The sequence below is a fragment of the Passer domesticus genome, chromosome 3 (genome assembly GCF_036417665.1).
Source record: "Passer domesticus isolate bPasDom1 chromosome 3, bPasDom1.hap1, whole genome shotgun sequence".
In the NCBI taxonomy this organism is placed as follows: Eukaryota; Metazoa; Chordata; class Aves; order Passeriformes; family Passeridae; genus Passer; species Passer domesticus.
In genome coordinates, this window is record NC_087476.1 from 24,007,592 (window position 1) to 24,030,449 (window position 22,858).

General features: G+C 38.2%; 1 protein-coding gene across 2 annotated transcripts; it reads left to right on the forward strand.

Annotated features, from left to right (window-relative positions):
• The first annotated feature begins 65 nt into the window (after positions 1-65).
• On the forward strand, positions 66-18,124 carry FBXO9 (F-box protein 9). Of its 2 annotated transcripts, none has more exons than XM_064412185.1 (13): positions 66-395; positions 4,140-4,217; positions 5,207-5,365; positions 5,803-5,860; positions 8,255-8,354; positions 11,424-11,554; positions 12,712-12,826; positions 13,352-13,470; positions 13,746-13,836; positions 14,812-14,907; positions 15,596-15,689; positions 16,366-16,520; positions 17,556-18,124. In XM_064412185.1, the coding sequence occupies exons 1-13, from the start codon at positions 393-395 to the stop codon at positions 17,662-17,664; spliced, it is 1,308 nt and encodes a 435-aa protein (XP_064268255.1). In that variant the 5' UTR covers positions 66-392; the 3' UTR covers positions 17,665-18,124. The 2 variants fall into 2 exon arrangements, with proteins under 2 accessions (XP_064268255.1, XP_064268256.1); XM_064412186.1 differs by having other exon boundaries at positions 121-395; positions 4,144-4,217.
• Positions 18,125-22,858: the final 4,734 nt, after the last annotated feature.

Consider the following 22,858-nt stretch of genomic DNA (forward strand, 5'->3'; position numbering starts at 1 on the left):
CCTTTGCTCTGCCGCGCTTCCCCTGGTGTGCCACCACGGACTACGCTCCCCAGCAGGCCTTGCGCCGCGCCGCCGCGGGCGGCAGAGGCGGCACGGGCCGCGGTGCGCTCTGGGACGGGGAGTCCGTGCGGTCGCGCGTCGTAGCGGCCCGCGCGGGAGGCGGCGCTCTGACCTGGCGGGTTCGCCCGGGCCGTGTCCCGCCGCTCCCGCCGCCGGCCCTGCTCGCCGGGAAGATGGCTGCCGTCCGCAGGGCCCGCAGGGACTCCCGCTGCGTGGTGCGCTTCTCCGACCGAGAACTCTGCTAAGTGCCCCTCGCGGGCAGGGAGGACACACGGACCAAGCGGGGGAGCAGAGCCCCCGGGACGGGACAGCGCCGCCCGAGCGTCGGCAGCATGGTGAGCGGGCCCGGGCGGCGGGGGCTCGGCTGCCGTGCACGGACGGCCGGGCGGGACCGGGACGAGGGGGTGTGCGAGGGAGCGGCCCCCTGGCCGCATTGCCGGCAGGCAGCCCTGCCCTGCCCTGCCCGGCACCGGGCGATGCCTGTGGGAAGCGTGCCGTGATCCCGCCCCCGCAGGGGCTTTGATGAGGGGGCTGCCTGGTTCTGGAGAGATCCAGCCCTCCGTAGGAACGCGGGGACAAAATCCCTGTGTCATTACGGGGGAGCGTGCCCTTCCTTTCCCTTCCTTCCCCCAAAAATGTGGTGGCATAAAGTCACTCAGTCATTTAAAGGACTCTGCGGGCCCGGGACTCGAGTTGAGTTTGTCATTTAACATATCAGAAATACTCCTTGGTTCGGCATTGCTTTACTGACTGCGCCTCAATATGGATTCAAGTATCCATGATGAGAACTCGACCATTCAAAGTTAAATAATTTATATCACGCAGGAGCTGTTAAAATGTCTCACCACGGTTATAAAAACTCTTAATTTTGATCACAGTGTTGTTTCTACCACATTTACCGAAAAATAGGGCGACTTTCTAATTTTTTTAATAAAACCAAGAGGAATGTTAGCTGCTAGTCACTGTTTCGCTTTGCCGTGCTTGCTCCTCCCTGAGTTCTGTATGGTTCACACATAACAGCCCTGTTCAACTGGTGACGCTCAGCTTCGAACTGTTTCTGATCTTGGTTTTATTTTGCTGAAACAGAGATCAGAGCTATTACAGGACGTGATGTTACAGACAGTTTAGTGAGCAGTTAATATACTCTGAGGAAATCAGCATGCAATTATTGATTGCAAAACAAAACTGAACTGTGCAAATAAACTAGTTCTGCATTTGGCAAATGGTTTCTAAAGCTTTGCAAACAAATTAGAATTGAATCTATTCAGATGACTTAATTTTTCTGAGTTGCAGCCTAAATCAGATACTTACTTTTGACGAGTTACCTTTTGGTGGCTTGATAGACTACTACTTTCCTCATGGAAAATTAATGAAGCCAGTCAGCCAGTACCCAGTATGATGTCTTCCTTTCAATCAGGATGAAGTCACTGTTCCGTGTGACAGCTGACTTGTATCAGGAGAAAGGCCAGCAGCACAACGATGAACTATCCAGATTTATCCCCTAAGTAGCAGTTAGGGCACAGTGTTCTATGAATTTTAGAAACTCTAAGTACAACACAAGTATTCTCAGAGCGAGGGCAAGGAGCCACTTTGTGCACATTGTGAAGTGCTTTAGGTGTGATCTCATGAGCTGTCTGCTCATGAGGGTCCTTGCTTCACACTACCTGTGTTTACTCACTTTTGTCACAGCAAAATCATGGGATTTCAGCAGGTCAGATAAACAGTGGAAAGGTTGTTAATAGACATCAGTTTTCCAGTTCATTCGTATGCAGTAGCAATGAATTAATTGCTTTACCAGTGAGTTCAGAAGGGTGGGCACTTAGGCTGCCACTACTGACACAAGACAGACCTTTGATGTGAGAGACTGGAGATTGCACATGCGTACAGTATAGAGAAGGTAATGACAGCACTTCGGTTGTAATCAATTTCATGATGGTTTTTGACAGCTTTTAGACTGTAGGCCAGGTCTTCATAGGTGTTTTTGGTTTGAGTTGAGAGCATATTTAGGTTTCAAAGAGCATCAAATGACATTTTGGATGCAGTTGGTCCACTGCCATGTCTGACTGCAACTCAGAAATGATGTAGGGCAGCTGATAGGAGAGGAGGGATTAAAAATTAAGAGTTGAACAGATTTGTGAAATACAAAGTTTTTGAATGAGGTGAACTTCATCCAGCTCCCTAACCTTCTAAGTAGTTTCAACACTTAAATCAGTTTGTTTACAGACTCAGGAGTTAAAGGTTTTAATGGGCGTGGCTTTATGCATGAGAAGATAGTGTGTTGATTTAGTTCAGAAATTGCTAATTTCTGCATTTTGCTGATAAAACCAGGCTTATTCTGCCCAGACTGGAGAGCTGCCTGGACGTAATTCAGCTGCAAACCAGAAGACTTGCACTCTGCACAGACAGAATTAGGCCTTATTTCTGCCAGCCCAGTGCCATAATAATGCACTTACAGACACCCAATTCAGAGCTAGCTCATTCCTAGGCTGGCTCTGCTTGGCCAACAGAATATTCCTGGATGCTGATAATGCGGTAGGACTGTCACAACTCACAGGGCATTAACTGCCTGCAATGAAATTCTGGAATCAAAGCCCATGAAATTTCCAAGTTATTTACTCCTTGCTGAGATTTAATGCCACTACTGTTTTATAGTGTTCTGGTTCACTTGTTTCCTCCACTGGGAAATTAAAAATGTACAGAAATTAAAAATGAGAATGTAGAAGTAGATGCAATATCTGTTTATCTTCAGCCAATCAACCATGTCTATCAATCGTAAATGATAAATTATATGAAACATCAGTGAAAACACTTTTACAGATGACAAACCACTAAGATTATGGTCTTTGGGGAATCTGAAGACGTGTGCTAACTCCAGGGAGGTGCTTGTCACCCAGACAGAGAGATTACAGGTTGCCTTCCCATCACCTTTGCTAGTATTCTGTAGTTTGATCAGAACTTCCAGGTGCTCTAAAAATGGTATAAATTTTCTGAGTACAAGAATGCTTTGATTTCTGCACTTTGACTGTGCAGGAGGTATGGATTTCTTTTTGAGAGCTTGGTAGAATCTCACTGGCAGAATGTCACTTCAAGTCTCTGAGTACTGACTACAAAAGGAAGGAGTGGGAAATAAAAATTTTAAGTAGTTGTGATAAAGTCAGGTTTGCCTGCTCGTAATCTCACTTTGCATTATCTACTTGCAGAACTATAGATGTGAATTTCAGTGCAGAATGGTAGAAAAACTGGTTTGCTTCAGCTGCAGGAAAAATCTTAAACAAATCTCTTAATTGAGATTTTGGGGTGTTTTTTTCCCCCTTTCTGGCATCTTGCTGTTGTTATCATCATTGTAGTAGTTTGTCACTAATGCTCAGAATTAGTTTTCCTTTGTTTTAGTGTAGACTCATAAATCTCAGTATATTTCACTATAATAATTAATTGGCATATTTTAAAAGGTTTTTTTTCCTTAAACTAGCTGGCTTAACTTGCTATGTAGAGCCATGTTAGGTTTAGTCAGAGGTCTTATTTCAGGTTTTATTTGTTTAACCTGTCTCACAGCTGTACTGTAAATAAAACCAACTGTCAAGCTCTCATGCTAGCCTTTTATTTTATTTTCCAGTACATTTCTTGTTTAGTTTCACATGTATATGTAAAGTATCTATTGTTATTCAAAGCACTTTTGTGCTCTTGCAAATATTAAACAAATCAAAACTACTGGTTATCTTTACAATGAGAAGATAGTGATTAAATTTTAATGTGTTGGACAGAGGACATTATTGTTTAATACTGAAGCTTTTGCTCTGTGCTTTGACATAGACACAGTGTATTTAGTCAGGTATGCCAGCCTTGGAGTGATACACAACTAATCTGTGTTGGATTAAAATGCAAAACCCATCTTCATTGAATATGAACTTCATTAATATGGAAGTACAACTGATCTCATTAATTTTAAAATTAATTTTTATCATCAAAAGGGAAGTATGCTTAATTATTTTTTTTATGTGTGTCCATGACAATTGTTCTTTGTGAATGTACTGTAGGGACTTAGGCAGACCCTATAGTCACATTTGACTGCTCTTTACTAGGCAGAAGCTGAAGAAGATTGTCACCCTGATTTGGTAAGAACCGATGACAGTGAAAGATCTGGTGAAGCAAATCTTCAGGTATGTCTCTCATGCTAGTGGGTTTTTACAAACATAGTATGCTGTGATTTAAACTGCATCACTTATCCTCATTTATTTACCACACATCTGTTGATCTGACAAATGCTTAATCTTCCTGCCCTTCCAAAAGTGAGATAAATTTTACATTGTGTTCCAAGTGTCAAATTCAGTCTTCAGCTATCTGTGTAGATGAAAAGAAAGCTTGTGACGGATCTGGAATTTCTTTGAAGAACTGTAGAACTTGGACAGCAGTTTGTGTGATCAAATTCCAGTTTAAGTTGTCACTCTTTACTGGACCAGAAAGGTGATAAAAGCAGTGTAATAGAAAAGTGGGTTCTCCTACAAGACTAGATTTCTGTGTAGTTGCTCCCCACAAGCTTAGATGATTGCAAGAGACATGTAAAGTGTAACTTCAAAGATGCTCAAAAAAAAGGCATGACAGGAATTGCAACTTGTTTTATTTCACAGAGCATTGTCCATACTTTTAAAAGAGAAAGGAGTAAGGTCTTATTTGTATATTATATAAATTGCCTTCTTGAATGATAACTGAGATAACTGAGAATGCTTGTGTACAAAAACCTGGATTTTCTAAATTTTAATATTAAGAGCTAATTGATTTATTGCTTATGATAATTCTACATGAACAAGAACAAACATGATCATGTCTGGAAAGACCACTTTTCCATGGAATCTTAGGTCATAACCATAGTACTAACAAGCACTTCTTGAAATGTCAGTTTTCCTTCTGAGGTGAACAGTCCAGAAAAAAGCACTTTTGTTATTGAATGAGACTGAACAAGTACTTGTGCACTTTTTTGTTTTAATTTACCATAAAACAATTGCTAACTCTCTGTGCCTAAATTGACTGAAGCCATCTAAGACTTGGAAACGTTTTGAAATTCCTTTTTGTGTTTGTACTTTATAATTTCTCCTCAGAAGATACACAGTCTGAATATGTGATACTATGTAGAATTAATCATGTTTTTTAGGCAGAGCTCCAGATGTTCAGAGCTCAGTGGATGTTTGAGCTTGCCCCAGGTGTGAGTTCTAGTGGGTTGGAACCTCTGCCATGCAGAGCATCATCAAGAGAACCTGGACTAAAGTCTGTTGATGCCAGGGGAAAACAGGAGATAGCAAAAGAGGAAAAGGTACATAAAAAGATGCATCGTTTTGAGGTTTTATTTGTCTGTATTACTGTTCCACTATAACTTTTCTAAAAGCTAATGCTGAATTAAATCTGGAGAAACAAGAGAGGTTAATATCTTGTTAGCTCCATACTAATGTCTACATAATCCTACACTGATTTTTCTAGTCTTTATGTTTGCCTTGGTGTCACCTTCACAATCTGCTTTCTGAAAGACTGTATGTAAGGGACAAACAGCAGGAATACAGATAGTTTGTTAACTGGGAATTTCAGTCATCTCATGTCTTGTAGCACATGAGTATGTCTTCTCTATTTATATAATTTTTTTGTTATCTCTGTCTTAAGTACAGTAGGTAAGGTCAAAAATTTTTCTAAGGCAAGTGATGTTGCACTTGTACTTTTAAGGAATTGAAGAAGTGCTGTGTGTAATTTATTGTGCAGGCAAAAGAACTTTTCCTGAAGGCAGTGGAAGAAGAGCGAAATGGGGCCCTTTATGAAGGTAATATGAAAGTCTGCAATGAACACCCTTATTGTGCAGAAATCTAACACCTGTGATTGATGGGCAAATCTGCATGGTGCCAGTGAATGTAAATTGTGGGCTAACAGTGGTTTGAGAGCTCTGTCATTCAGATAAGCAAACAAACATGCTCTGGAAGGAACCGTCATATCACAGTTCTAAGGCTGAGGTAAAGCAGAAATGACATCAAGAAAGGAATTTCTAGCTTTCAGGCAATATAACAGTATCTTAGAACGCCTCTTTATGTGACTATTGCAACTTGAAATTAGCATAATAATTAATTAAGGCAATAAACTATTTCCTATGCTCACAGTTCTCATCATTCCACTATGAACAAAACTACTGCTTTAATGCTTTGTTATTTGGTTGTGGGGGTTTTTTGGTGTGGGTTTTTTGTTGTTTTTTTTTTTTTTTTTTTAGAGGGCTCTTTGGGTTTAGGTGTTTTTGTTTGTTTGTTTGTTTTTTATTAACACAGCATGCTAAAATGGCTTTTTCAATAATTCCTGCAATGAACATTCAAATCTGGTAGTCTTTGAGATTTGTCATAAAATACTTAAGGTGCTTAGCTTGCTTACCTGCACTCTTGCTATCAGCACTAGTAAAAATGGAAATTCAAAGGTTTTTTCTTATATTTAGTTTTCAGAGTCTAGAGAGTAAGAAGCCTGTCCTAACTTCCAAGTCCTACAGTTCAGTAGTGGAGATACCAATTTTGTGTTTCTTTCATGTGAGAAAGAAGGCAAAGCAGAATGTGTGTGCAATCCTTCTCATCCACCAGAGGGTTTGGCCACTGTGTTCAAAGTGCAGGTGCAAAATAAGTTAAGATACTGAAATGTGAGAGAATTCTGAAAGCTCCTGAGCTCAGCCACCTGCTGAATACAAAATTTTCACTTCACCATGGGAATTTTCCTTCATTTTCGAGGGATTTCTGGTTTTGTTTTGTATCTCATATTAACTGAGAAAAATATGAGTCGCCTGCAGTTAAAAAAATCACTTAGTTTCTAAGTTGTTACGTGTTTTTACAGAGCACAGTTACTTTAGGATAAGATATAGTAAGTGTTTGGTAAAGGATTAAATGCACAGTAAAAAAATATGTCAGCACTAAAAATCTGGTGCATATTTAGGAAATCACTTAGTCAATTGTGAAGGTTCTTTCTGAATAAATTAGGAAAAAAAGGTGAGGAAAGCGGTCTATTTAAACGTTGTGTATATAAAATGAAAGCTGTGGCTTCATCTGCTTCAGTGCACTCCTTTTTTGTTCAACATATCAGGAAAGAAGAACTAATATCTAACAGTTCCATTCACAAAAGTGTTTCAGACATTTGGATTGCATGAGTGTGAATTCATCTTTCTCAACTGAATTTGATTTGAGACTTAGAGAAACTAAACTGAACTATTTCTACACATAATCTGTATGAGACCTTAGAGGCACGGTCCTACCCCAGACACAGATATATTACCAAGCACATGTTGGGACATCTGTTTTCAGACCAGGCTTTTATTTGCTGACCTGGCCCAGGTCACCAGAATCCAAGCCTGCTTCTGAAATCTGCTGATACCTGATGTTTGTGAGACAGTTATGTGCTGCAGCTTGTTCTTCCTTAAGTACAGTAGAGGCCTTGTCTGCAAGATTAAATGCTAAAGTTGAGACTGATCTCTATTTAGCTGGCTCCTGGTATTTCCAGTCCTCAACAGCCAAAGGATATTATTTGTCAGTCACTGGCCCTGACATGAACTCAAGGAAATGGGAACATTTACTGGTCTCAAACTCGAGATTCTCAGACTCATCAGACAAATTCTGAGCTCCGCAATCACTGATGTTTTATTTGAGTTTTGGTTGGAATACAAAGAAACATATACATACACGCATGATTTTACTACTGGTATTAAAATAGATTGAATGTGCATACATCAAATTAAATTAAGAAGGGTTCACAGAGCTGACTCAGGAGGAAGACATTCTGTAGCTTAAATAACTGTTTGTTGCCACAGTGATGTTCCTGAACCTCTTTCTCTGGGAAATCTTTGGAAGTGCCAAGCACCAAAGAACATCAGGAGTTTGTAATGTTTTAGTGGAAAATTTTCTACTCCATAGTTGAATTTGTGGTAATTAAGGTAAATCTGTAAAAACTGAAACATATCTGAGCTAACTCTTTATTCTAAAAAAGTGCATGAGGTTTTTAGTTTTGAAGGTCTTTAATGTTCCTCTCTTTTGTATTGAATTTAAACCTAACAGTTTAGACTAAACAAGCTTTCCTAGGCAAAGGCATTTTTCACCTTTTTAGTGCTTTTAGCTGAAATCATCTCTGAAAATAGTCTTTGCTTTGGTAAGCTAATATGGACATCGGATATGTTTGAACATCAAACCTTTCTTTTCAGCCATCAAGTTTTATCGTCTAGCCATGCAGCTTGTACCTGATATAGAATTTAAGATCACCTATACACGGTCCCCAGATGGTGATGGAGTTGGAAAGAGGTGGTAAGTATGAAATTTTACTAATTAAGTGCATAGGAGTACTGAAACATGACATTTTGTTTCTGAAGGATATCAATATCCTCCTGTAATATGCAGTTGTAAGTCCCTTAGTATCTGGAAAACTCACCGACTCTCACTTGAGTAGACTGTATTTTTTGAAGACAGTAACAGGCTTGTTTGGAGCTAGCTAATGTCAGGGGGAAGGATTACAAATAGTTATGCTCTTGCTTAATTAAAAAAAGCATCAGTCACTATTTTGATTTTTGATTTTCAGATTTAGGATCATATACAAAGTTGTAGATGGCAAAACGATTAATTAGTTAAAGCTTCATACTAATAAAATAAGCATCTTAATTAAGCGAAGTAATAATCTGTTCTTGTGCCAACACAGCCAAACGAGAGCATTTTCAGTAGAGCAGTACATTTAGAAGCTCAGAGACTGCAGTCTGAGTGATCTAGTCTTTCATCATTACACACATCAGAATGCCCCTAACCTCAGTGCAGCGGATGTGCAGTGACTTAGGGCTGCCTTAACTTGAGCCCAAGACTCATGTTTAAGGAGGGCCAAAACTTCTGTTCCAGCCCCTGCAGCCTAACATAGACAAGCTTATGGAACAGCTTCCCAAATTCTTGCTTACTCATAGCAGCTATTGGTGCTCCTGATAGCTGCATCAAAAAATCAAGAGTTTTAACATGGAGAATTAAAAAGGAAAGCACAACCGTGTCACTGGGTATCACTAGCTCTGTCTTGTTGCCTCAGGACAGTGCAGTTCCAATGCAGCTGTTGACTTAATATAAAAGAATGCAAGATGAGCTAAGTGCTTTATTTCCATCCATTAGTTTCATATCTGAATGTGTTGCTGGCATGAAATCTTTGCTGTGCATTTGTGCACTAGGAAAACTACCGGATCATGCACTACAGTCATGTAAAAACCTTGGGTTTTATAGGATTATTTTATTTCTTTAGCATAATTTTCTCTACTCCATTAAGACTCTTGACCTGAAGTTGGGCAGGAGTGGTCCTTCTGGTGGGTGGGAAGGCTCTGCAGAGAGAACTGGACATGCTGGATCAATGAGCCAAGGCCAATTGTGTGAATTTCAACAGGGCCAAGTACTGGGTTTTGTGCTTGGGTCACAACAACCCCATGCAGAGCTACAGGCTGGGGCAGAGTGGCTGGAAAGCTGAGTGTTGGAAAAGGCCCGTGGGGTCCTGGTTGGCTGAACATGACCAGTGTGTGCCCAGTTGGCCAGGAAGGCCAGTGGCATCCTGGCCTGTATCAGCAATAGAGTGGCCAGCAGGAGCAGGGCAGGGATTGTCCCCTGTACTCAGCACTGCTGAGGCCACACCTCCAGTGCTGGGTCCAGTTCTGGGCCCCTCACTGTGAGAGAGACATGGAGGGGCTGGAGTGAGTCCAGGGAAGGGCAGTGGAGCTGGTGAAGGGTCTGGAGCACAAGTCCTGTGAGGAGCAGCAGGGTTGTTAAGCCCGGAGAAAAGCAAGCTCAGGGGAGATCTTGCTGTTCTCTACAGCCACCTGAAAGGAGTTTGTGTAGAGATAGGTGTTGGTCTCTTCTCCCAAATAACAAGTGACAGGACAAGAGGAAATGGCCTCAGGGTGTGCTTTGCTGTTAATATTAGGAAAAAGTGTTGTCAAGCACTTGAGCAGGGTGCCCAGAGAGGAGGTTGAGTCACCATCCCTGGAGGTATTTAAAAGATGTGTACATGTGGCAGTTAGGGACATGGTTTAGTGCTGGGTGAATGGTTGGGCTTGATGATTTCAGAGGTCTTTTCCAATCTAAATGATTCTACAATTGTGTGGATTTTTATTTGGTTTTTTAAATGTTGCTGTACTGTTCTGAGCACCTTGTGGCAGTGAGAGAAAATGAACCAGTAGTCTCAACTGTTAGTCTACTGCTTAAAAGCAGTATTTGTAGAGATGTATTTCTTGGGAGAGATTTTAGTTTGTGCTTTCTGAATTACTGTTGTAGGTGTTTCATACAGTCTTGATGAGAAAAAACAAATTACACAATTAGGTTTGAAAAACCAGTTTACAGTGTGGCCTGTAGGTACTGGGACTGACCATCATAATCATCAAAATGAAGGTATGTTCAGTGCAACATCTTACTGTAGTCTTAGTTAGGACAGACCCAAACATAATTGTGTTCTCTATGGTACTTCAAAACCCATTGGTAGGTCTACTAGTTGCTTGCTTATATTCTCAACTCATTCTATTAGCTTGTTTAGAGTAGAATTGAACAGTATTAAAAAGTACTGTAAGATTTCTTAATTAGCCTGTATACCAAGTCAGGGAAAAAAAGGTAGTTTGTGATGTGCTCAAAGAGTTTTGTGTTGTTTCTGGTTATTTGGGGCAAGCAAACAGGCAGCTATTAAAAGATCATATTATGATATACATCTTAAATTTAGATTTATTTTATTAATGTGGTAATGTTCTTTTATGACTTAGTAATCCTTCAAATTTAGTGATGAGTAGCAAGCTTGTTGTTTCTCTTCTGCTATTTTGTTCTGGCTCCTGAAATTTATTATTTTTGCCTATTTATAGAATAGGTACAAAAGTAGTTTTCCTTCATTACTGTTGAATACACCCACCAAAGATCACTCTTTAGTGAATAACACAAGTGTGAAAAATAATCCTTAATTGTTTCCAATATCTTGCATCATGAGAAGGATTACAAAATACAACTTCTCATTAACAACATTTTATTTCCTGCATATGCTATGTCTTAGACAAAGTAAAAGATGAGATTTTTCTTTTCATGAGGTCAAGAAATTCTTCAGTAACTTCAATAAAAAACTGAAATACAAAATAAAAAACTGGGATGGGAATTTAATGAAAAAGTGCCAGTTGTTACTCTCAGAGGCATTCCAGCAGTGTCTTAATGACCTTGATCACATTTCAGTAGTTGTTTTATTGTATGATGAAATGTGATTGCTTTAAAAATGTACAGGAAACAACTCTGTGGAATGGGAGTGTGGCAGTGGATTGATGCCAAGATGAGGATGTCTGTTGGTATGTTTTGTCCAATATTACAGTGTTGGCATTGCTCCTTTTCTAGTGTTGAGGATAGCAAAGAGGATGACAAAATGGCAGATCTCCTGACGGATTTCCAGCAGCAGTTAACTCTTCAGGAATCTTCAGTCAAACTTTGTCAGCCTGAAGTTTGTGTCAGCCAGACCCACATCTCAGGTAAGAGTTGAGAGGCAGAATTTATATTGACGTTTCACTTTATTAAAACATTTGTCTCCTTCATTCAAAAGCCACCTTTTAAGAAGTACCTATATTATCTCTTTATTTCTGTAGTTAGATACAAAGGAGAAAAAATTTTCATCTAGGTAAACAAATCTTGTTCTCATACCAGATCTTGTCTTTATCACACAAGATTTTCACACATGTAGTATTTCTGAGTAGAATTTTCAGGATCAGAGGCATACTTAAAAGTAGCAACTTCTAGGAATGGACTTGCTGAACTAAGTGTATTCCAGTTTTCCTTCCAGTTCTTTTGGTTTGGTTTGCAAATACCGTTATTATTACAATGTTTAAGTGTGAATCAAAAACAATTGTTTTGTAGACTATGCATCTTTACATTTCTTGATTTCATCTGATACTGCATGAGATTCTTGCAACAAGTATGTTTTAGGGTCAGAAAGACTAAATAACAAAGCTAGAAAGTCTTTTGAAGGTTAATGACTTTCAGTGCTTCAGTTCTAGGACAGTTATCCTGAGAATTCCTTATGAGATCTAAATTGTAGAGAGTGTATATGACCTATGATCTCTCTTAAAAACAGATGGCTTGGTTCTGCATCCTAAATTATCAGTTGCACTTTGAAATCTTGGCCTGATCTCCTTTGTTTTGGTCAAGGAAAGAAAATAAAGTAAGTGAAACAAATCAAAACATAAAGAAAACAGGCTTTGAAACTTTTTTTTTTAAATAACTGGTGCATTGTACTCTTGGGAGAATGTATTTTCTTTTTTTACCAGTAAAGACAAGATGTTGCAGACCTTACTCTGAAATGATCTCAGGAGATGTGTCCTTTGAGCACAATGTTGGTCTTTTCAGCCAGTCCTGTGTCTTTTTTACTGACTTTTTTAAAAAGAAAACTTTTTTAAAAAATCACATTGGCTTCAGAAGTTAGTAGGCTAAAAAGGATCAAAAGGATATTTTATGGAGTCACATCTAATCTGTAGTGACCTTTTAAGTTAATTTTTTTTTGTTGTTCTCTGGCATTGGGCTACAATGTAAAAAGTAGGATTTTTTAATGGAAAGTCAAAAGCCAAACCTGGAATTATAAATAACCTGTTGACTTACAGGCTGCATCTAACAAGGATTTCTTTTCTCTTTTTAGCGTTGCCTATGGAAGTACTAATGTACATTTTCCGATGGGTGGTTTCAAGTGACTTGGATCTAAGATCATTGGAGCAACTATCTCTTGTTTGTCGAGGATTTTACATTTGTGCCAGGTATTGTAGATAACTTACCTAAACTAGTTCTTTTTTTGCACTAGTATGTCCTGCTTTTCCTTCCCATGGACTTTTTCATGTTAAGCTCCTCACAGAGCTAATCAGTTTTTTAATACACTACTAAATGGTATGTGAGATAGATGACTTTACTGTAATAAAAATCTAGCAGAAAGTATTACTTGCTCTATCTTGTTTGCAAATCAGTGTTTCAGATCTCCAAAATATGGTCTGTTGTCATGCTCATATAGCCACACAGAGAAGTGCCAGGGTGCTGCAGTGTTGTGGTTCTGTACTTGGATGAAAATGACAGTCTGTTCTTCAGTTTCACTGGGAATAAGAAAAGGCTTTCAAGCACTCCAGGATTAAGTAAATTAGTCAAGGGTTTTAAATTATGAGCTATTTTTGTTCAAGAAAGTTTCTTTTAGTTGCATCCAAACTAAGTAGGAGAGTGTTACTTTGATATATAAAAGATAAACAGGGTTTGTAGGGAAGTTATGGGGTTTGCTTTTTTCTTGTTTTCACTAGAGATCCTGAAATCTGGCATCAAGTGTGTTTGAAAATATGGGGCAGGAGCTGCAATAAACTTGTTCCATATACATCTTGGAGGCACATGTTTTTGGAAAGGCCTCGCGTTCGATTTGATGGTAAGTTGTACTTTTGGAAATAGTTGTAACTATGTGTGACAAAAACAGTCAGGTGGGTTTGGTGTTTGTGATGTTGTTAGACCTAATCTGAATTTGTTTGTGCTTTTCAATTTGTGGAATATATGCAAAGAGAAGGGAAAAGTGCAAGAGGTGAAAATAAAAACTTCCATGTATTTAAGTAACAAAACCATATTCAAAAGTTTTAGATTATTGGCTTTTTCATCATAAATATTTTATGTTGTTAGTTTTTGTTCATATATCTTCCTTTTCTGTAGGTGTATATGTCAGCAAGACAAAATACATACGTCAAGGAGAACAGTCTCTTGATGGTTTCTATAGAGCATGGCACCAAGTGGAATATTACAGGTAGAGCTGTAGTACAATGAGTGAGTGAAATGTTTCTCTCTCTTAAGTTCCTTAAATCCACCCCTGGCTATCACAGACAATAATCATTCTGTAAAACTGAATGGGACTGCTACAGTGTGTGTGATAATGTGTATTTTTTGAGAATAGGTTTTAGAATCTAATAATAGAATTCTGTGATAATTAGAAATGAGCTTAGAAACATGTTTCATCCTCTCTTAAACCATGTCACGTGGCAAAAGCTTGAAGGCTTATAACAATTAATAATTACCTACAGATTGCTTTCCCTAAATGACTTTTGCTTTACGTGTCTGATACAACACATGACACAATTCAGCAAAGAGAATACATGTGATTATACAAGATCAGTCATTTAGCATATGTGTAATCAGTTGTAAAAATCAAGAGGCTGAGCTTTCTCATCTTGTTGTAAATGCCTTGCCATTTGTTTCCTCAGCCTGAATTTTTGCTGTTGTTCATCTTGTGCTCCCAGCATTTATTGTTTCATTCTGCAGTCTCCTCTGAGGCTGGAAACTGTTCATAGCCACCATTGAACCTGATGGCTATTGCTGTAGTCTCAAGCATTAGCACAGTACTGGAGTACTGTAAAAATCAATCAGGTACCAGAACATGAAAAAGTCTATATGACATTACTAATTTTGTACTGATGCTGTAATTGAGATTTTTTTGCATTGGTCTCAGTGGATAGGAATGGAGAAACTTGAGGTCAGTTTTGATCCCAGAGTAACCACCTTGCTTTGGTAGAGGTGACAAAACTTCATCACTTCCCCTTTCAATATTCATAACTTTCTTTTGATTTCTGATTTTTTTTCTGTTATGTGTGAAGAAATGTGTTTTCAAATGCTATTACCAATTAAGTTCTAAATCCTTCTGGGTAACATCCTCTGATTTTAAAAGCAAACAAACAGGAAAAGGATGTATTTTCTAGGTTTGCATTGTGTAATTATGTTTTTGCAGGTATTTGAGATTCTTTCCAGATGGTCAAGTTATGATGCTAACAACTCCTGAAGATCCTCAATCTATAGTTCCTCGCTTACGGACTAAAAACACAAGGTTATTTTGAAATAAAGTATTTGGCTCTACAGTTTTCATTTTGCTTTTACCCAGCAATTTCTATTTACTTTTGTCTCAGATTCTATGTTCTGTCATAGCAAAACAATGTTATTTATATTGTGTTATAGATGTTTATAAGAACTACAAAAACTTTTCATCTTTATATAAAGATATATAGGGTCCTGATATTGTAATTAGATTTCCTTTGTGGGTTATGTGATTTGAAATTTTTAAGGCAAGTAGATGGAACAATCCTTTTAAAGATTTTTTTTGTTACTGTCTGCCTTCTCACACTTTCTTAACTGAAGGCAAGTGAAGATTTCAGTGGGATATATTGCAGTTAGTACTTTTTGATGTTTGGACATAAAAACACAGAAAATAGTTTTGCAACTTCAGGTTTGAGGTGTTCACCAGAAATCTGTAAATATTTAGCAGCAGGCTAGGTAGAACCAATTGACTTACGTTTACAGTTCTGTTTGGGAAAATTAAAAGCAATTTTCCAAAATCTTTTCACAATTTAATATCATTGATTAGGCTTTACTGAATGGAAATAAGAAATAGTTTGTATCATTATGCTATGTAGTCAGTCTTTGTTTCATTGCTGATACTTGTATTATAAGAATATCACACTTTTGAGACACAGAATATTTTCATGTCCTTGACATTATCCTCCTTTTTTACCTTCCAGAACGGATGCAATCTTGCTTGGCCATTATCGCCTTTCCCAGGAAACAGACAATCAAACCAAAGTATTTGCTGTAATAATGAAGAAAAAGGATGAGGTACGTAGAAAAATAGAATAGAGGAGAAATAGATTAACAAGATTTTACTCAGACTGAGTGTTTTAAGGGACCCAAAGATTTGCCTTACACCAAAAGATTTAAAAACTAATTTAATTTTTAAACAGTTTAAAAATAAAATATAAATAAATAAGTATGTCACTTACATTTGTCCCTAAATCTAATAATTTATTAAGGCAAATAAATACCTGGTTCAAATTTAAACAGTTGTTCTCCCCCTTAGACTTAGTTTCCATTTATAGTACTATTAGGTGTCAACATTATTAATGGGAAAGAAGGATGATTCTCATTTTCTCAGAAAAGATTTGACTGTGTGCAGTTATGTTCCACAACATCTAGTAAAACTAGATAAGCAGTATTTGTTAATTGAACTCAGAAAAAATTCTTCTGATGACCAAAGTGCTAGTCAAGAGAAATTTGTGAAGAGTAAGAAGTGTCACAGTGACTATGCACACTTGGGTGGTGTCCTGTATGCTTCTTTTGCTTTCTGTGAAAACTTCTTCCATCATTAACATAAACATTTATGTATTTTGCAGGAACAGTAGTACTTGTTTTTAAGTATGAGAGTTTTAACCAATCTGGTCTCACAATTACTTAGGATAAATAGTTGCACAATGTGTTCTTTGTACATCATGAAACTTGTTATTTCTCTGTACAGAAACCAGTTGATTACCACAAATACAGGTATTTCCGCCGAGTTCCTGCTCAAGAAACGGATCACAGTTTCCATGTAGGACTGCAGTTGTGCTCCAGTGGGCGCCAGAGGTTCAACAAACTTGTGTGGATACATCATTCTTGTCACATCACTTGCAGGTGAGTAAGTGGAGAATAAGAGCAAAGAAATATACTAAACTGTAGAATTAAAAGTGATATTGACTTGTCCAGTATTAAGTATAGAAAATGTAAAGAGTCTGAAACTTAGGTGGTTTTAATAAAATGTAATGAAAACAGTAACTGGTCCTGATTTTAAATACATTATGAACTTTTACGTAAAGAAATCCCAAGATTTTGGTAACCTGTTTTAATGATAATAGGAAGTTTCCTAAGTAGTATAACTATAGCTTTTTAGCTCTTTAAAGGATTTTTGCAGAGTGTTTGATTTCAGAACTGAATCAGGGTTGAATGACTTAATGTGGTGTTAGTGAGGGGGTGTAGAAAGTGTGTATTCATTAAGATACATATCTATTCCACTGTGGATGTGCAGACTAAAGATGTCTGTACTTTTCATGTGAGAACTCTAATGTTACTAACTATATAATTCAGCTGTGCAGTATATGGGCCTGTGATCAGCTGTTCTGATCACTTACCAGGCAGGAGCCATGACCACTGTTCTTGCAGCTGACACTGCAAATTACTGGCAAGTTGGCTTTCCAGATTTGATGTTGGCAGTTGGGGTGGATTTAGTCCTTGTCTTCCAGTATTCTTAATATTCAGTGCTTTTATAGGAACATAGCTCAGCTCTTGAGCTGTGAGAGTATAAAATGCAGGAAATAAACTGCTTGGGGTTTGGGAGTATAGGTAACTTCCATAAACGGAAAAATTGCTTTTTTAAAAGCTAATGTTGTCATACCTAATTTATATTGCAGACATTCTTTTCAGCATGAAGTTTCTGCACTGCTCAGGTCTTGGAGCTCATAATATGAGTGGAAGGGGAAAGTGGTTTCTTAGCTATGAATGTTCTGTATAGCGTTACTCAGCTAAAAGTCAAGTGCTTTCAAAATGAGGCATTAAAAAAGACACTTTATTCCAACTGTAGTTTGATGCACACACTGTACTATGGAACATGATTGCCTGAGGGACTCAAACAAAAGCTTGTGTCTCATTTAACTTTTACAATGCTCTTTGCAGATCAACTGGTGAGACAGCTGTTACTACTTTCGACATTGACAAGATGTACACCCCTCTGTTCTTTGCACGAGTGAAGAGTTTTACTGCATATTCAGAAAAGCCGCTCTAAGAAACACCTTCTCCTCTCACAACTTTTGCATGAGTAAAAGGTTGTAGCTAATAAGCACTTAAGTTATAAATGTGTATATATTTGGAGCATTTTAAAATTCTGGGAAATTTCTTGAAGGCAGTATGTTCTATTTGATTGTGAATTGCTGGGATTTTGTTTTGATTTTTGTTTTGAGAAGCTTATGAGTGTTAAACACATTTTATTTGTGATAAAAATTTGATAAAGTTTTGTTGTGTTGGGTTTTTTTTTAAAAAAAATTTTTAATCAGTTTGCTTAAAATGTGAATGTTCATCTGCCTAGACTCCGATTCGTTCAAAAGGAATCAATAGGAAAATCTCACTGTCCATGGGACAGTGTGTATGGTCTCTGCTGAAGACTTGAAATGTGAAAAGGGAGAAAGTTGTCATCTGTTAAACTCTGACTTAAAAGAACTTCAAATAAATGTTTTCTTTAAATTAAACTTATTTTGTTTGCCTTTAAGATCTGGCATTTTGTTGACGTCAACCTTAAGGAAAACCTGTCAATGGCGAGCAAGCACAAAATATAAAATTTAACTGCAGAGGTACGTCCCCACCAATGCAGTCAGTTGGTCATCAGTGTAATTTGATCTTGGTAGAAGTTCAGTGGAGCCTGCCTTCTCCAGGGGATGTGTGTGGAGGGGAGAGGGATACAGGCAATGAGTTGTTCCCTTGTACTGTAGGATGAGTTTGCAGGCATGTGGCCCTGCCTGGGGAGTGTCACAGTGCAGGGGTGAAATGGTGGTGTGTCCTGCTTGTGTACTGGCCTGGTGTGAATACACAGCTAAGCAGGGCTCACTTGGACATGATTGTAATGTGTTACTACCCATCATCTAACCTTGCCACACATGCTGTAAACCCTTTGAGCATTTGTTTTACTAAATAAATTTTGAGGCTGCTGTAGATGTTCAGGTGCTGTGTACTGCTAATCATGAAGTGTTCCTTGAGGTCTGGTACAGGTACTGTACGCTGCTTCTCCTGCATATATCGCTTGGGGGTGTAGTGCAGACATTGTAATGCTGCTTATTATGTGTGTCTTGGATCCTGGAAGAACTGAAGCTTTTTACTGTAGGTTTTTTTTAAGCCATTTTGCATAATTTACCTTTGACCGTCTTGTATCAAAATACTGACCTGGACTTGAGGACTAAAATATGAAAGCTGTGGAAAGAACTATACTTGTTCTATAATTTATGAACTGTATCTTTGCAAGGAGCTACATGATTAAAAAATACATCAATAAATTATGATTTTGAACATGCAATCCCTTGCAATTTCTTATTTTCTCAAGAAATTCTTATTGTCATACAGTTAACGGTGATTAGTTATGAGCTACCATGCATAAACTACATGCCAGGAAGATTTACAGGTAGAATTAACCTCTTAATGACTATTTATTACACTACTTACAGATTGCCTAAGAAATGTGGAGAAGTTTTCAGGTACGTGAGTTCTCAATAAGGATATGTATATCTGAAAGTTGATGATGTTTCTAGTTACTGTAATAAGGCTCTGCCTACAAGACTTTGGTCTGTGTCCTTAGACTCCAGTTTCACTTAAAACAGAATGTTTAATAAGGAGTCTATTGTATTCTCATTGCTCAAAGGAAAAGCAACTGCTTAGAATATCTGCTTGATTTCTGAAATATTGCAATGTTTGTAAACAGGAAAATCTGTTAATTACCTACACTTTTTGTTGAGGGTGGAAGGTAAAGGTCTGATTCTGCCTGCTGAGAAGTGTCGAAAGTTTTGCCACAGAAGTCAAATGATGATAGCGATTATTAGTTTAGTCTTGTCCAGTAAGCAAGGTGGATGTAATAGAGGAGCCTTTCAACACAGAGCTCTTTTCATACCAAGACTTAGTTGCTTCTTCTGACCTTTTGTTTTCCCTTGCTTTGGCCATATATTAGTCTGGGCATAAGGAAAAGATAGCTAGTTACAAATAGAGATGTTGATTCAACAGAAGTCTCAAGCAATGATTATTTTGAGATTATATTAAATATTCCTTCACCAAGAAAATTATGTGAGCCTTCTATCTATGAGACTGAGATGTGATGAATATGCTTGCATTAAGCGATTTAAGAACCAAACTAGTTTTGTAATTTGAAATGGTTAATGAGCAGAGTTTGTTCATGTGTAGCTATTAAAATAGCACCTGCTTTAGCAAAGAATTGGTGACTAGTTGCTTTTCCTTCATTCTCTGTGGTGTTATTCAGTAGTCCAGGGCTCTAATTGCTAGAGACTCTATGTTTTTATAATTTTTATTGTCCTTGTAATTATCATATTACATTAGTTGGTATAAGTAGAGATTGTCCTGTACTAATTGTATTAGTAACTTGACTAAAAGAGTAAGGTGTGCACCTATACAGTCCTTTTTCCCAAGAGTTTACTGAAGATGTTGAGACAATCTAACTTACAAAAATCAAAGGGGAACTACAAAAGGTGACAGAAACATAATTCTTGGAGCTGTAGATCTCTTGTATGCATTGAATTAAAGACAGCAGGGTGCACAGTTTTGTGTAGAGAAGATGCTCAGGTGATCAAATGTTAAACTGATTTGTCTCAGTCTGATTGGAGATTAGCATCACTTAAACCTTCTCTTTCTGTAATTCAGCGCCCTGAGCAGGGGACCAGCCAGCAGACATTGTCCAGCTGCTAGTCCAGCTCCTGAGTCACTCGATAACCCTGAGCCAAGCTGGTCAGGATATAAAAAACATGTGGTGTTTACATGAGGTTCTTAATGGAAGAGAACAATAGAGTCTGTTTTGTTTGGTTGTTTTGTTTTGGGGGTTTTTTTTAATTCAAAGGAATTCCTTTGGAATGTGTGCCGGGGTATTTGGAAACTTTTGTTGGCTTTAAAATGGCTGAAATACTGAGGTGCAACCCCATTTTTTCTACGGTCCAATATGAGAAAAACATAAAAGCTGCTCTACATTTGTGAAATTTGGATTTCTGAAATTACTATTACCTATGCTACTTAGTATTACTAACACCTGTAGAGAAATCAAGGATTTCCATTTGATTGTTGCTCAGTCTGGATTCAAGCTTTGTCTTTTAGGCTAAGACTAGCAGCTTGCTTATTAAAATTATTTGCATAATTGTTTGCTTAAAAGGAACAGTTAACACCTTTGCCTTGCCTCTGGCCTGTTCAGAGTCTAGTTCCTGAGTCCTTAAAATAACTGTTAGAGCCAGAAGTCCCATCTAAAACTGACTGAAACAAAGGATTGGGAGGAGAAACAAAACTTTTATCGAATGGACCTTCTGAGGATATATAAAAGTGGCATTCTCTCTTAGCTAGAACTGCTTTCAGCTCTGGTAGTGTAGCCCATTTGAAAGGTGCACCATGCAGTTGTGTACCTATCATACAAGGCACGTGTTAACCTTACAGTACAGAGCAACTCCTTTTAACACATGTTCATAGTATGAATAGAAAAAAAATAATGGGGCACGACTGCTTCTAAAGACAACATTCCTGCATCTTTGGGAATTGCATCCTTCCTTGGCAGCTGCAAGTTTTTTTACATCTTTTGAAGATACATGTAAGACATATATTAATTTAGTCTCAGAATGAGGAATAGCTGGATATGATGCAGAGGTAAGGAAACTAACACTATTAAATCCTGCCAAATTAAATACTTCTTTAATGTGAAAGCCAATATGAGTAGACATTTTTTCCACACATTTTATTTCTGAAGGAATGAATTTCCTCTTACATATGAGCCCTGTGACCCCTACGTTTCCATACTAAATTAATAGAGTAAGTAAACTTCTTTTAATTTAATCTTTTAATTAACTTACTTCCAATCCAAGAGATTGCTGAAGTTGCTAAAACAAATCTGCCAGATTTAGTTTGCAAACTCTTTTTTTTTTTTTTTTTTGGCAAAGGAATTTGCCCACTTGATTTTTTCCTCTTTTTAAATTTTATTTTATTCCCGAGGTAGTGCTGCCCCTGCAGGTTGTTGCAGCTTTGCAGTAAACAACAGCTTTGGGATGCAGCTTCCTGCATTTCCCGGGGTGGTGCACGCTGTTGCTGTTGTGCCGTGAGGTGGCTTGCCACAGTGTGAAGTTTTCCTTTGTACTTCATAAACTAAGTATATTTATTTTCCCCTAGAACTTAAAGTTTGAGAACATTCCAGGAAAAATAGAGGAAATGGACCAAGCAATCGGTACACACATTTAGCCTGGCAAGCATTCATCTCCTGATGTTTCTGCACTAGGAAGACATTTACAGCAACACAACTGAATGGGAATAAACAGAAAGGCCAGCTCTTAGAAGGGATTTTAATTATCTGAATCACAGAATCATGGCTTCCAAATGGGATCTGAGACAGCCAGTATGAAAAGTTATATGATGAAGGATGATGCACTGAAAAGAAGTGCCACTTGGAGAGTGTACATTCCCAAAGCAGGGGCATCATTTCAGTCCCTGCCCTGCTCTGAACATTTCTGTCCAGTCCGAGTTTGCTGGGGCAAGGTTGGTGGCCCCAGCCAGGGCCAAGCAGACATGCTTTTGGGAGTTTTGGACATCCTGCCCTGCAGTATGTGCAAGTGATCTATTTGTTATAGAACAGCTTTAATAAGGAATAACAAGTATCTCCCCAGACCCCCTGTAAAACTGCTAAACATGGATATGAATGGGGTGCCTCAGTGAGAGCAGAGAAGTGAACCCCTGAGCTGAAGATGTGTGTCTCCACCAAAGTTTGATGTTGCACCACCTGCTGTCTTTGGGGAACAAAAAGGAACAATCCTTTCTCATATTAAGAGGATACTGTAGGGGTTTCTTACTGCAGCGAGCGTTCAGGCAGCTTCTAGTACCTCACACTTCAGAGTTTATTAACCTGGGATGGCCATTTAGGATGTTTTATAGGGGCATTAAGTTTTATTAGCTCTCAGTTGCATATTTCAAGGAAAAAAATGTACAAAGGTTTTGTTTTTTTCCTCCTTTTTCCCTAGAGCCCATTTTCTATTGCCTCCTGACTCAAACAGTGTTCACACAAAGAGCTGACTTTTGCTTTGAAGATAACTTGAGGAGCAGGCATCTCAGGGTTGGGGAATAGGATTCAGTGGCCTAGTGTAGAGTAAAATACACAAATGTCTTCATGTAAAGGAAAACTGACAAATGTGTATGAAAGTAATAATCAGTTACAACCAGTTATCATTAAGAGTATATATATCAGGGGC